The 16,304-nt window shown below is 41.3% G+C and overlaps 1 protein-coding gene across 8 annotated transcripts in view; it reads right to left on the bottom strand.

The window, feature by feature from the left end:
- Nucleotides 1-16,304, bottom strand: part of synrg (synergin, gamma) — a 110,714-nt gene that overhangs the window by 5,359 nt on the left and 89,051 nt on the right. For 4 of the 8 annotated variants that reach the window (XM_043718368.2, XM_087977307.1, XM_087977308.1 and 1 more), the window contains 2 exons: nt 11,984-12,094; nt 11,324-11,356 (listed from right to left, as the gene is read on the bottom strand). In XM_043718368.2, coding sequence (XP_043574303.2) covers nt 11,324-11,356; nt 11,984-12,094 — 144 coding nt within the window. Of the gene's footprint in view, nt 1-11,323; nt 11,357-11,983; nt 12,095-16,304 lie in introns of those variants that run through there. The other 4 variants (XR_015752328.1, XM_043718370.2, XM_043718376.2 and 1 more) reach the window with 2 other exon arrangements.

The following is a 16,304-nucleotide window of genomic DNA, read 5'->3' as shown; positions in this document are numbered from 1 at the left end:
TCCTTTATTGGTCAGAGTACTGTGTACAGGAATTGGAAGGTCATGTTGTGGCTGTACAGGACATTTGCTAGACCACTGTTGAAATATTGTGTGTAATTCTGGTCTCCTTCCTATCGGAAAGATGTTGTGAAACATGAAAGGGTTCAGAAAAGATTTACAAAGATGTTGCCATGGTTGGAGGATTTGAGCTATAGGAAGAGGTTGAATAGGCAAGGGCTGTTTTCCCTGGAGCATCGGAAGGCTCAGGGCTGACCTTATAGTGGTTTACAAAATCATGAGGGGCATGGATATTATAAATAGACAAAGTCTTTTCCCTGGGGTGGGGGAGTCCAGAACTAGAGGGCATAGGTTTAGGGTGAGAGGGGAAAGATATAAAAGAGACCTAAGGGGCAACCTTTTCAAGCAGAGGGTAGTGCATGCATGGAATGAGCTGCCAGAGGAAGTGGGTGGAGGCTAGTACAATTGCAACATTTAAAAGGCATCTGGATGGGTAGCTGAATAGGAAGCGTTTGGAGGGATATGGGCCCAGAACGGGGCTAGATTGGGTTGGGATATCTGGTCGGCGTGGACAAGTTGGACCGAAGGGTCTGTTTCCGTGCTGTACATCTCTACGACTATCTAAGTACAGATGCAATGTAAGTCTAAGAATCAGCGAGGAGGACTGATATATTTGAATAAATTAGCATTGAGGGAGAGAAGTATTAGCAGTTTTAGTGAGCTCAAAAGTGGATGAATTGCCAGCCCAGGTGAGATGTATCCAATGCTGCTATGAAAAGCAAGAGGAGAAATTACAGGGACTCTGACATTAATTTTTAAATTCTCTCTGGCCACAGGAAAGGTCCCAGTATACTGAAGGACAGCCAATGTAGTGCCATTATTCAAGAAGTTTTGAGGTGGTGACTATATATATATGGACTTCAGTTAGGATTTTGACAAGGTGTCGCATAGCAAGCCCATTTGATCCAGGGAAATTTGACAAATTGGATCAAAAATTGGCTTAGTGACAGGAAGCAGAAGGTAATAGTTGACTGATGGTTTTGTGACTGAAGTGGTATCACAGGGTTTGGTGCTGGGTCCCTCGCTGTTTTTAGTGCACATTAATGATCGAGACAGAAATGTAGGAGGTATGATCAGTAAGTTTGCAGATAACATGAAAATTGGTCATGTGTTAAATAGTGATCTCAAATCAATAAATATCACTGTAGGAGCAGCTAATGGAAAGCAAAAATAATGATATATTTATTAATTGGCCAAAAATAATTTTACTTAACCCAACTATTAACATTAACCTTTTCTCTAAATTCCAGCTCATTATAAACCATACAGTTTAACCATACAGCTACCTGTCAATATTAATGGGTAAAAACCCATCGCTCTCCAAAAGATAGTTTTATTTTATTTCACTGTGTTCAAAATATTCATTAAAATAGTTTACTTTGCTTAAGTGAAAGCTGACAAATACTGACAGACAACACAGAAAACAAATCCAGTCATTTCTGAATAGAAACAAACTACAATTTGTATTGCCTTTAAAGCAATGAATGAAATGGTAGCTCAAAATGATAGATAAAACAATTCTGTATTATGTGCAAAACTATTTTCAGATTTCATATTAAGAAATAAATGAAAACAAATACTTCTTCCTTTATAATATTCTGTGTAGTAATTTGTTTTTTTAAAGAACAAGAAATGCCATGCCTTCCTCAAAGGACTAATTTCTTCTATGCTGTACCCAGTAAGATTAAAACTTTCTTGCATCCCTCAAACTTGCATCATGAACATTCTCTTTAGGTTTCACTGTTACACACAAAAGAAACCCAGCCAGTATTCTAGTCATTTGCTAACAAGCATTCAAAAAATGTTCTGAAATGTTGAAAACTAAATGCTGGTCAGGCGGCACCTGTAAATGGTTAATGTTTCAGCTTGATCTTTTGCCAAAACAAAAAATTCATGAATTTTAACTTAAGAGTAAAACTCATTTGGAGAGCTGGCAGAGAAACAGTGGACTAAATGGCCTCCTTCTGCGTCATCAGAATTCTATGATTCTGTTTGATTTAAAAGATTTTAAACAAGTAGCATTTAAGATAGGGAAATGTTGGGAGAAGATGGGCAGGGATGGTCTGTCATACAGTCGGCAGCAGGTGAGTTAACTGATTAAAGTTATGATGGTACAGATCAAAAGGAGACAAGAAACAAAAGATCGAGAGCAGATGTAAATGGGAATAACTGAATCATCACCAACAGCTAGTGTCCAACAAAAGGAGACAATATGACTGGAAATGATTGAACTCCATATCAAGGCTGTAAAGTACCTCTTCAAAAGAGATGTTTCGTCTTTAGCTTATGCTAAACTTCACTGGAACAGTGCAAGTTAAGACGACAGTCAGGTAAAGGAGTAAAATAATAGGCAATGGAAGCTCGGAGTCATGGAGTTAATTGAACCCAGTACCACACAATTCAGTCATCCAATTTGCATTTAGCCTTTCCACTGTACAGGAGACAGCGTTGAGAACACTGCACAGTGTACCAACTTAAAAGAAAGCTAAGTAAATTTCTGTTTCAGTGTATGGAGCCCCAGAAGATGAGAAAGTGAGGTGAAAGGACATTTGGCCTCTTCTGCCTTTGAAAAGGAGACATGAGAAAGAGGCAGACAGTCTTGGAGGTGATTAAGGAGTGGATTATGAAGTCACAAAAGGAACAGTTTCTGAAATGCTGAAATATTCCAGTGCAACTCAATACAGTGCATGCTCGAGGAACAGCAACATATCTTTCGATAAGCTTGTTACAGTCTTATAGACTTAACAATTTCAGATCATAATCTGAGTCATTAAATTTTTGGACATCAGCTGGTGATAATTTTGCTCTGATCACATATCTTCTTAAAGCCATCTTGTTTTGCACTTGTCCCACTATCAACTCATTTTTCACTGCACCATTATTCTTTTTGTCATTTCATCTTTTCTATTTGAACCCAATCACAGATTGGCCTTCTCACTCACTTTTCCATACCTCTTTATTTGCTTAAAACCTGTTATATCTCAAACTCTTTCAGTCCTTTTCAGATTATTAATCTGAAACATTTACGCTGCTTCTCTCTCCATTGGTGCTGTTGGACCTGCCCAGTATTTCCAATATTCCTCAAGCAAATGCACTGCTCCAGCACCAATGAAATAGGTAACTGAATTCTTGCTATGAGGCCTTAACTCTTAAGTTCACGTGACAATACAGCTTGAAGTTAGTGCACCAACAGGCTACTAGATTATAACGTTAGACTTTGGGAACAGGAACAGGCCATACAGCTGGTCAGCCATCATCAATCAATCAATTCGATCATGGCTGATGATTTCCTCTGTGCATGTTCTCTTTCTAACCCCATATCCCTGACAGTCTCCATAATATTACCAAATTTGTGCTCAGTGATCAAGCCTCCGCAGCCCTCTAAGTAGAGGATTTCAAAGATCAATATCACCCTACGAGTGAATAAATTCCCCCTCATCTCAGTCTTCAACAGCCTACCCCTTATTTTGAGATTAGGCTCTCTAGTTGTGGACTCATCAGCCGTGGGAAACATCCTATTCAAATTCACCCTGTAATGCCATTCTAAAATATTGCAAATCTTAATGAGATCACCTCTTACTCTTTGAAGCTCTGGAGAATAGACTGGTTCCACAATACACCCTGTTTACTCCAGAATTCATCTGGTGAATTTTCATTTGAGTTCTTTTATGGCAAGTATATCCATTAAATAAGGAGGCCAAAATTGCATACAGTGCTCCAGCAAGACTGTATATTCAACTTCTGTGATTTTTAATATTCAACTTCTGTGATTTTTACTTCTACACTCAAATCCCTTTGCAATGAAGTCCAACATGTTATTTGCCTTCCTTACCTTTTGTTGCAACTGCTTTTAGCGACTCAGGAACAGGGATACCCAGGTTCCTTTGGACACCAACACTTCTCAATTTTTCATCATTTAATAATCTGCCCTCCTTTTTTTATCCCAGATAAAAGTGGCTAACTTCACAATCTATCATATCTGCCATGTTCGTGCCTGTTCACTTAACCTGTCATTGTATCCTTCTCACAAATTAACATTCCTACCTAAGTTTGTGTCATCAGAAAGCTATCCCAGATACTTTGCCAGAGCCTTGTGGCTCCTGCCTCATATTGTGTGGTATATTCAAAGGATCGCAGAATGACATATCATCAACCAAAAGACTACTTTCCTCTTCCCTCTCTTGCGGATGCTGGCAACTTCAATGAACCATGCAGCTCCAATCAACGGTTGCTGCTTTCTGCCTTCTTTCTAAGAGGCCAATATTTGATTATGAGCTAATGAACTAAGGAAGTCGTTACAGCCAAGCCAGATCTGGTTTTCAGTGAGGTCCTCCAATGCATATTCCAACAGCGGAATGCAAGAAAGTGATTATGAACGTGAAGCACAAATCCGTTTCCAACGCAGGAGCAGTCCCTGGCTCAGACAACCTTAAACTGCACATGATTTGGAGATGCCGGTGTTGGACTGGGGTGCACAAAGTTCAAAATCACACAACACCAGGTGGTAGTGGAGGGCTCAATCCTAACACACAGAATTTATAGCAAAGATTTACGGTGTGATGTAACTGAAATTATACATTGAAAAATTGATCGTCTGTTAAGCCTTTCATCTGTTAGAATACCATGATAGTTTCACTTCTTTCATGTGTAAATCACAAAACTATTTTTTAAAAATGTTGCATTCTCAGGTTAGCTGTTAACAATGGTGATAGCTAGACAATATATTGGAGGTGTTAGCCCCCTGTGTTCTCTGTCTATGCCATGATGTTTAGATTGATCCTAATCTAAAAAGAGAAATAACAGAGGTTTGCATGAATTCATGCAGTTTTTGAGCAAAGTACAATGTAACCCTGCAAGTACAGATTAAATCCACAAAATATGTGTGTGCATATAGGTCTTTGTCTGTCTGTATGTGTCTGCCTGTCTGTCTGGGTTGGGGATTGTGAGTGTGAGAAAGTGTGTGCGCGCTTGTAGTGAGTGCAGAGTGTCTTAAGTCTGTGAGGGGGTGCGTGTGTGGGTGCCTGTGTGTGCGCGAGCGCGAGTGCCTGTGTGTGCGCGAGCGCGAGTGCCTGTGTGTGCGCGAGCGCGAGTGCCTGTGTGTGCGCGAGCGCGAGTGCCTGTGTGTGCGCGAGCGCGAGTGCCTGTGTGTGCGCGAGCGAGAGTGCCTGTGTGTGCGCGAGCGAGAGTGCCTGTGTGTGCGCGAGCGCGAGTGCCTGTGTGTGCGCGAGCGCGAGTGCCTGTGTGTGCGCGCGTGCGCGAGTGCCTGTGTGTGCGCGCGTGCGCGAGTGCCTGTGTGTGTGCGCGTGCGCGAGTGCCTGTGTGTGTGCGTGCGCGAGTGCCTGTGTGCGTGCGCGAGTGCCTGTGTGCGTGCGCGAGTGCCTGTGTGCGTGCGAGAGAGTGAGAGTGAGTAGTATCTGAGGTGAGGGGATGCGGCTGAGGACACGTCAGCACCACACTTTACCGCAAACCCACAGACCACCTCACAATGCTACACTTCTCCAGCTTCCACCCAAAACATATTAAAACAACCATCCCCTATGGACAAGCCCTCCACTCCGCGTACACTGGATCTGCTCAGATGAGGAGGAACGTGACGGACACCTGGAAGTACTCAGGGATGCCCTCACAAGAACGGGGTACAATGCTCAATTCATCGACTGCCACCAAAGTGCCACAGCAAGGAACCGTAATGACCTCCTCAGGAGACAGACACGTGCTGCAACCGACGGGGTACCCTTCATTGTTCAGTATTTCCCAGGAACTGAAAAACTATGCCATGTTCTTCGTGACCTGCAACACATTATCAATGAGGATGAGCACCTCACCAAGACTTTCCCCACACCTCCACTACTTGCCTTTAAACAACTGCCAAACCTCAAACAGATCGTTGTTCGTAGCTTGCTGTCCGGCTCTCAGGACAACTCCATACAAGCCTGTCACGGTAGGTCCTGCAAGACGTGTCAGAGTGTGGACATAGATACCACCATTAGGCGTGGGGACACCTCCCACCTTGTACATGGCAGGTACTCATGTGACTCAGCCAACATTGTCTATCTTATACGATGCAGGCAAGGATGCCCGGCGGCATGGTACATTGGGGAAAACGAGCAAAGGCTACAACAACGGATGAATGGGCACCGTGCAACAATCAACAGACAGGAGGGTTCCCTCCCAGTTGGGGAACACTTCAGTGGTCCAGGACATTTGACCTTGGTCCTTCGTGACCATCCTCCAAGGCGGACTTTGGGACAGGCAGCAGCAAAAAGTGGCCGAGCAGAGGCTGATAGCTAAGTTCGGTACCCATAGGGAGGGCCTCAACCGGGACCTTGGGCTCATGTCACATTACAGATGACCACCATTGCACTATACACACACACACACAGATACTCCTATACACACACACACACACACACAGAGGCACTCCTATACACACGTGGATACACATATTAACAGACGCACACACAGACACCCACACACACTCCACACTCCCACACATGCACCCCCTCACAGACTTAAGATACTCTGCGCGCGTGCGCACACACACACAAACCCAGACACACATACATACAGACAGACAAAGCCCTACATGCACACACACATTTTGTGGGTTGAATTTGCACTTGCAGGGTTACATTGTACTTCGCTCAAAAACTGCTGAATTCATGTAAAACTCTATTATCTCACTTTTTAGATTAGGATCAATCTAAACATTATGGCATAGACAGAGAACACAGGGTCTAACATCTTCAACATATTGTCTAGCTATCACCATTGTTAACAGCTAACCCGAGAATGCAACTTTTTAAAAAAAAGGTTTTGTGATTTACACGTGAAAGAAGTGAAACTATCATGGTATTCCAACAGATGAAAGGCTTAACAGACGATCAATTTTTCAATGTATAATTTCAGTTACATCACACTGTAAATTTTTGCTATAAATTCTGTGTGTTAGGATTGAGCCCTCCACTACCACCTGATGAAGGAGCAATGCTCCGAAAGCTAGTGTGCTTCCACTTAAACCTGTTGGACTATAACCTGGTGTTGTGTGATTTTTAACTTTAAACTGCACAGGCAGAAGTGTGGGTGGAGGGGTGGGTGTGTGTAAATCACACCCTCTTCATAGCAATCAACTGCTACATTCAGAAATGTGAAGGTGTATCAAATACCACTTTGACAGCTGGTTCACTTATGTGAAGTCTGCATGGCAGGAGGGTAAGGTGGGTAGTAAGTAGGAAGCGCTATGGTCTCCCTAATTTTTATTTTGCTGTGCAATACTCCGAGGCCCACGTGGGCCAGCATCTGCTGGAACTGAAAGTCAATGTGACATCAGACCAACTGGTGTATGCGAAACATACTCTGAACCTCCAAGCCGATGCATGTATTCTTTTCCCCTTCCTTGTCAGCATTCTGCAGAAACCATTCCCTCAGACACCTTGGTCCACTCCTCCTCCTCCACTCCAACACCTCCCCACAGCACCTTCCCATGCAATGGCAGAAGGTGTCGCACCTTCCCCACTTACTTCATCTCTCCTCATTAGCCAAGGCCCCAGATACCTTTACCTTCCAGGTGAAAGGTTGATTTACCTGCAGTTCACCCAAACTACTGTATTCACTGCTCACAATGTGATGTCCTTTACACCAGGGAGACCAAATAAGGACTGGGGGACCGCTCGGCAGAACACTTCTGCTTTGCCTGTAAAAATGATCCCGAGCTTCCACGTGCCTGCCACTTCAACACACCAATGTGTTCCCATGCCAACATTTCTAGGCCTGATGCTGTGCTCTAATGAAGATCAACACAAGCTGAAGGAACACCATCACTTCCTCTGTCTAGTTACCTTACTGCCTCAAAACTGAGTTTTAACAATTTCTGAATGTGAACACTGTCCATGTTTATCACCAATGCCACTCCCCCACGTACTGTTCTGCACAGTTTGCTTCCAGCACAGCCAACCCATTTTCAACAATTCACACTTCCTGTTAACACCTATTGAGCACTTAATTTCTCGTCCAGCTCATCAGCAATCCCTTTGCTTCTCACTTTTTTCTCTCTCTCTCGCAAGACACCACAGGTCCATCTGTGTGACTCGCTTCTCCTGCCAACTACTCCTCTCCTAGCTTTGAGTTCTGATGAAGGATCACTGAACTTGAAACAGTAACACTGCTTTCTTTCCACAGGTGTTGCCAGACCTGCAGAGTTTCTCCAGAAATTTCTGCTTTTGCTTCAGATAGAGTTATAGAGCTGTACAGCACGGAAATGGACCCTTCGGTCCAACTTGTCCATGCCGACCAGATATCCTAAATTAATCTAGTCCCATTTGCAAGCATTTGGCCCATATCCCTGCAAACCCTTCCTATTCAAATACCCATCCAGATGCCTGTTAAATGCTGAAATTGTACCAGAGCCGACCACTTCCTCTGGCAACTTATTTCATACATGCACCACCCGCTGCATGAAAAAGTTGTCCCTTAGGTCCTTTTTAATCTTTCCCGTCTCACCGTAAACCTATGCCTCCAGTTTTGGATTCTGCTACCCTGGGGAAAAGACCTTGGCTATTCACCCTATGACCCTCAAAATTTTATACCTTCTATAAGGTCACCCCTTAGCTTCATACACTCCAGGGAAAACAGCCCCAGCCTAATCAGCCTCCTTTATCTAGCATCTGCAGTTCTTTGTTTTATTTTAGGGAGTTAGGGAATATGGGTTCTGCTACAAAAATTGTCAAACACTGTTTGAAATATCTAGTGTAGTGTAATAGGTAGTTTTTTTCCTATAGAGATTATATATTACAAGCATTCAGCTGCATCGTTACCATTTCTTGTTGAACTGACATTTATTTGCAACAATAATTCTGCTCCTCACACTCATGTAAATATTACAAACATATGTGGTCTTTTGAGCATAAATGATTTATGAAAAGTGGAGAAATGGAAAACACTATTAAATAATACCACAGATGGAGTACGCAAAATATACTAACGTTTAAATAATAGACCAAATGGAAGATGAAATCTTGTCGAAGAATTGCAATATCCATTTCACACTTTTCTGAAAAGTGTCATTACATTTATCTTACGAAGAGTGATTGAGCAGTTTAAGCCTATATTCTCTGGAGTTTAGAAGGATGAGAAGAGATGTAATTCATACGTAAGATGAAGGGGATTGACAAATTAGATGTAGATAGGATGTTTCCTTATGTGGGCAATCTAGAACAAGAGATCATAGCTTTAGGATAAGGAGCGGCAGATTTAAAACAGGGATGATTAGATTAGATTTGCTACTGTATGGAAATAGGCCCTTCGGCCCAACAAGTCCACACCAACCCTCCAAAGACTAACCCACCCAGACCATTCCCCGACCCTACATTTATCCCTGACTAATGCACCTAACACTATGGGCAATCTAGCATGGCCAATTCACCTAACCTGCACATCTTTTGAATTGTGGGAGGAAACCGGAGCACCTGGAGGAAACCCACGCAGACACGGGGAGAATGTGCAAACTCCACACAGACAGACAGTCGCCTGAGGTCGTAATCGAACCCGGGTCCCTGGCGCTGTGAGGCAGCAGTGCTAACCACTGAGCCACCGTGCTGCCCCTATGAGGAGAAATTACTTCACTCAGAGTCATGAAACTGGAATTCACCATCCTAGAGTATAGTGGATGCCAGGATGTTGAGTAAGTTTAAGGAGAGGATAGATTTTTAATTAGCAATGGGTTGAAGGGTTACAGATAGTGGGCAGTATAATGGAGCTGAGGCAGAGATGAGATTAGGCATTATTGTATTCAATGGCTGAACAGGCTAGTAGGGCTGAATTGCGTGTTTCAGCTCTTTCTTATGTTTTGTTTTTAAATGGAATACAACTCCCTGTAGATTTATTAACCCTTTATGTGCTGTAAAAGAATTAAGAACTCCATTATCACGTAACTGACTAAATCTTGGATATAAATGCTCCTTTTGTTGCAATATCTTCTCATGGAATAGCAATTATTTGTGTAGGATAGGTACATTACCCACTTGAAAAATGATTGTTCAGCAATGCAATGATGGAGGTTTCATCTTTGAGGTCCTCTGAACTAACACCAAAAAATGGATGATCATGTCATCATCTCTGTTAGAGTGCGTTATGAGCAAACTCACTGTCACATTTCCCACATAATACCGTGATTATGTTCAAACATATTTATCTAACTTTAATGTGCTTTGGATCATCCTTTCCTTACTTTGTTAACTTTGAAATTAAAAATCCATCAAAATTTTTAAAAACTAACATGTTATCTAAATGGACATTCCCAATTTGTGCCAGTTCAGAAATCTATTAACCAAGTGGGAATCACGGCTATGTTCAGTTCTGTTCTCAGTCAATATTCAGTTCAAATTGACTGCATAGCTACTGAAAGCCCAGTACCACTCTTATGAAACTACCAAACTCAGCCTTGACTGACCATAAAATTCGTGAAAACGAAATAAAGAATTGCGATTGCAATCTGAAACAAAAACAGAATTGCTGGCAAAACTAAGCTGGTCTGGCAGTATTTGTGGGGAGGAAGCAGTGTTAATAGTTTGAGTCCGATGACCTCTTCATCAAATTCATGAGCTAGAATCTTGCTCTTCAACTCTATACTTGAAGCCTATTTGTCAAAACAGTTCAATTGCAGACTATTGGATGCATGATGGTACACCAGTTTAGCAACAGACTTGTCTACAGTATGAAATGGCCACATTGTGACAAATACAGCCATTCCTTTCCTTCTTGGACAGTAATTTGTACTTTCATTTTGGAGTCCTCCATGCACCAGCCAAAACCCCTGTCCTGTAATTTTAGTGTATGCCACCCATTTGGAGCAATCCCATGTTGCATTGAATTGTATATTTTAGTTATAATTACAATAATTAAACTGAAATTTAAATAGTTAAAAAGAAATTTACTTTAAAAACCAAATGTATTAATTTTCACCAACATGCATAGTGAAACCATCCATTTATGACAAATGCAATACAATTTCCCCATGCAATCCAAAAATTATAATGTTTGCACCAAAAAGAAAGTTGGACCCATAATGTTTGTTAAGAAGACAGTAGATGTTAAATTACTCCGAATAATCTCAAGATCCCAAAATGATGATAGCATAGGAAAGGAAAGGAAAGGAAAGATATTAAAATTAGCCCGGCAGGCAGTTCAAGGGCTAATTTTAATTTAGCCCAATTCCATAGCCATTTGGCAGATGAGATGTTTTGAGAATGTAACTGTTAGAAGGTCATACTTGTTTAGGATGATCCTCCAAGTTTTCTTCCTCCTGGAATAAGTGAGATGTGAAGTCAGTATCCTTCTTAGCATCACATCAGCTGAATGACAATCCTCAAAATGTCAAAAAAAACAACTTTTTCTCTTCAAATTACTGTGCATCAACACCATTTCATATATTTTCAGTACATGCAGTATAGACTTTGGTTGACAGGCATCAGAAAGAAGTGCATGGAAGGCAAGAAAGAAATAACTGGAAACATTTCCTAAGGCTTACTACTTGGCACTGCCTTTTGGCCAGCTAAAGCACTTGCTAAAACATTAGTGGATGTTGACTTAGGTCCCTACGCATCTTGTAACATACCTGGCTGAGTGAACATCTCATCACCTTCAGTCAGTATAAATACTATCTCAAACTGAAACTATGGCTCAAACCAGTGCTCAGCAGTGCACTGCATCTGTACTGTAATTGAAACCTGAAAGCCAATAACTTGGCTTTTTTTTTTAAACATACAGTTTCTGATTTATGAACAGTAAACAAAGAACTAAAGAATGTCAAAGGGCACAGAAAAATGTTCAATGGCCTGGATACGCTTCCTACAAGTTACTCAACAATGCATTAGATCATTATGTAAATAACTGCTGGAATGTGTGCAAGTTATAGGAACCTTGTACTTACCTTGCTTCTAGAATCAACATTAAGCAGACACACTCCACAGGCTAGATCTTTTGCATTTTTAATCCCAGGACGTAGAATACAGGAGGAGAAATCCAGCGAGTTCTCATCAGGCTGTAAGAAATGCAAACAGTTTAGATTGACTACTGAATTTTGGACAATGTAGTTAGATTCAAAGTCAAAGTCACACTTTGCAATTATGTCCTTAACAATACTGTGGGTGTACCTACATGGACTGCAGTGGTTTAAGGTGGCAGTGGTGAAGGGCAATTATTATTGGTCAATAAATGTTGGCCTAATGAGAAATGCTAACATCACAGGAAATAACAAAATAAGGAGGGCTTGTTATATGTATTCCAATGCCTTTCCTTTTTGATCACAACTCTTCTTTGCAATAACTTGAGACTTGACTCCTCTTGGATGCTTTGAACAATTCATATTCAGCAAATCAATTTGGTGAACTTAATAATCTGATATTTTAGAGTTTTTATATTAAGTATTCTAACTTAAATTGTTCACCTCGTATCAATAACTTTCAAATTCACCTCAAATTGATTTTTAGTTTAAAAATCTAATCTATACATGTTTTAGAGATTTCTGAATTAACTAGCTGGAAGGTCCATCTGGGCAGATTGATTAGTTAATCAAATAAATTAATCTATGGTGCCATTCAACATTCAGAATACTGGTATATCAACTGTGCAACTCATATTTAGATCTAGCTAGATTGTTACATAGATGTGGGTTTGGAATGGAGGTAAGAGACAGAGATCCAGATAGGGAAAAGGAGAGTGATAGAGATAGGGAGAAAGAAAGATAAAAGACATTATTAATTAAACAAGAGGTTCCACTTTGAGTATAAAGTGCACCAATTTTGAAAGTTAGCTTTTTTCGATGTGTTTGCATTCAAACTTATTTACATTTTGCCAAATATAAAATCTACCATGGACCAATGCAATGGGACACACTTTAACAGTGTAGTCTCTTTTTAAGAATTTCCTTGATATATTTAAGAATAGTAAAGTCTTAAAGTTTAATGAATACAGCTGAAAATGAATTTATAACAATAAAACATTTCAAATCATAGTACTAAGATTAGTTAAATTACTCAAAAGAGCTTTAAAAAAAACTTTTTTTAGGGATTAAAAGGATCAGCTCCTGTAAATTATTATTTTTTAAACGATTAGAACCCTCGCGCGAAAAAGAACCAGCATAACTTTGGAGCCAATTTACACGTCTGTAAGCAAGTGCAATTAGTAGAAACGCCCAGTGGTGATTAATTCATCCTGGCACGTTCTGGGCAAACTTCCATCACCAGGTGATTAAATTCGTACAGAAGTTTGCAGATCCTTTAATTGTGTTGAACACTTGCTTAACAAAATACTGCAATCCAAAGATGTGCAGGTCAGGTGAATTGGTCATGCTAAATTACCTATAGTGTTAGCTGCATTAGTCAGGGGTAAATATGGGGTTGGGGGAATGGGTCTGGGTGGGTTAGTCTTCAGAGAGTTAGTGTGGACTTGTTGGGCTGAAAGCCTTGTTTCCATACTGTAGGGAATCTAATCTAAAACGTTCTGTAATATTTTTCATAAGTTATGCCAATATCAGGGGAATGTAAGAGCCAAAACAATTAAACAGAAAGCCCAGGCCATATTCTGTATTTACAAGAATACTACTGATTCTTCTAATTTGTTTTCTTTGGGTAACCGGGGAAGGTAGAACCAGCAAAACAGAACCTGGTTTAATTCTTGAACTGATACTGTAATCATAGAATCAGAGATGTACAGCATGGAAACAGACCCTTCGGTCCAACCCGTCCATGCCGACCAGATGTCCCAACCCAATCTAGTCCCACCTGCCAGCACCCAGCCCATATCCCTCCAAACCCTTCCTATTCATATACCCATCCAAATGCCTCTTAAATGTTGCAATTGTATCAGCCTCCAACACATCCTCTGGCAGCTCATTCCATACACGTACCACCCTCTGTGAAAGAGTTGCCCCGTAGGTCTCTTTTATATCTTTCCCCCCCTCACCCTAAACCTATGCCCTCTAGTTCTGGACTCCTCGATCCCAGGGAAACGTCTTTGCCTATTTATCCTATCCATGCCCTTCATAATTTTGTAAGCCTCTATAAGGTCACCTCTCAGCCTCCAACACTCCAGGGAAAACAGCCCCAGCCTGTTCAGCCTCTCCCTATAGCTCAAATCCTCCAACCCTGCCAACATCCTTGTAAATCTTTTCTGAACCTATTCAAGTTTCACGACATCATTCAGAGAGGAAGGAGACCAGAATTGCACGCAATATTCCGACACTGGCCTAACCAATGTCCTGTACAGCCGCAACATGACCTCCCAACTCCTGTACACAATACTCTGACCAATAAAGGAAAGCATACCAAATGCCTTCTTCACGATCCTATCTACCTGCGACTCCACTTTCAAGGAGCTATGATCCTGCACTCCAAGGTCTCTTTGTTCAGCAACACTCCCGAGGACCTTACCATTAAGTGTATAAGTCCTGCTAAGATTTTCTTTCCCAAAATGCAGCACCTCGCATTTATCTGAATTAAACTCCATCTGCCACTTCTCAGTCCATTGGCCCATCTGGTCAAGATCCTGTTGTAATCTGAGGCAATCCTCTTCGCTGTCCACTACACACCAATTTTGGTGTCATCTGCAAACTTACTAACTGTACCTCTTATGCTCGCATCCAAATCATTTATGTAAATGACAAAAAGTAGAGGACCCAGCTCCAATCCTTGTGGCACTCCACTATTCACAGGCCTCCAGTCTGAAAAACAACCCTTTACCACCACCCTCTGTCTTCTACGTTTGAGCCAGTTCTGTATCCAAATAGCTAGTCTCCCTGTATTCCGTGAGATCTAACCTTGCTAACCAGTCTCCCACGGGAAACCTTGTTGAATGCCTTACTCAAGTCATGTCTACAGTTCTGCCCTCATTAATCCTCTGTTACTTCTTCAAAAAACTCAATCAAGTTTGTGAGACATGATTTCCCACACACAGAACCATGTTGACTATCCCAAATCAGTCCTTGCCTTTCCAAATACATGTACATCCTGTCCCTCAGGATTCCCTCCAACAACTTGTCCAACACCGATGTCAGGCTCACTGATCTATAGTTCCCTGGCTTGTCCTTACCACCCTTCTTAAATAGTGGCACCATGTTAGCCAACCCCCAGTCTTCCGACATCTCACCTGTGACTATCGATGATACAAATAACTCAGCAACAGGCCCAGCAATCACTTCTCTAGCTTCCCACAGAGCTCTAGGGTACATCTGATCAGGTCCTGGGGATTTATCCACTTAAGTATTTCAAGACATCCTCCTCTGTAATATGGACATTTTGCAAGATGTCACCATCTATTTCCTTACATTCTACATCTTCCATATCCTTTTCCACAATAAATACTGATGCAAGATACTCATTTAGTATCTTCTCTATTTTCTGCGGCTCCACACAAAGGCCGCCTTGCTGATATTTGAGGGGTGAAAATGTGTTGCTGGAAAAGTGCAGGTCAGGCAGCATCCAAGGAACAGGAGAATCGACGTTTCGGGCATAAGCCCTTAAGAAGATTCTCCTGTTCCTTGGATGCTGCCTGACCTGCTGCCCTTTTCCAGAACACATTTTTAGCTCTGATCTCCAGCATCTGCAGCCCTCACTTTCTCTCAATGATCTTTGAGGGGCCCTATGCTCTTCCTAGTTACCCTTTTGTCCTTAATGTATTTGTAAAAACTCTTTGGATTCTCCTTAATTCTATTTGCCAAAGTTTTGACAAAATGCACCCATCAACTTAGTTACCTGCCTTGAATTGATACATTACAGCTTCAGCAATGCTTGAAAGAAAAATTACAAGCATTGTAATTAAAATTAAAATTGGACAGTTACAACAATAATTTTTACCATTTATGTTCTGCAAGGCAATTTTAATGATCGGACCTTAAAGCTGCAATCACAAATAATGGAACATAAACGCTGTACCTGTAGAAAATGGTCCTATCAAACTTTAAAATCACTGATGTTAATGCGATTCTGGGTATAAGATCAAAATTAATGAAGGTAATACTATCTGAAGATGAATGAGCAAAATGTATTTTCAAATATTTTCCTTATTCTTGCAAGGGATGTTGCGTGGCTTGTTAGGATACATTCGGCGAGTCAACACATTGCTGTGGATCTGGAGTCACAAGTGGGCCAGATCAGGTAAGCATGGCAGACTTTGTTTCCTGAAGGATATTGGTAAATCAAGTTTGGTTTTAAAACAACAGTTGCTAAGTTTTGTCATGGTCACCATTACAGAAA

The sequence above is a fragment of the Chiloscyllium plagiosum genome, unplaced genomic scaffold (genome assembly GCF_037043375.1).
Source record: "Chiloscyllium plagiosum isolate Xiang-an unplaced genomic scaffold, Cpla_swu_hap1 HiC_scaffold_31, whole genome shotgun sequence".
Taxonomy (NCBI): Eukaryota; Metazoa; Chordata; class Chondrichthyes; order Orectolobiformes; family Hemiscylliidae; genus Chiloscyllium; species Chiloscyllium plagiosum.
The sequence above is the reverse complement of the archived record's forward strand: the minus strand, read 5'-3'. Positions and strand labels throughout refer to the sequence as shown.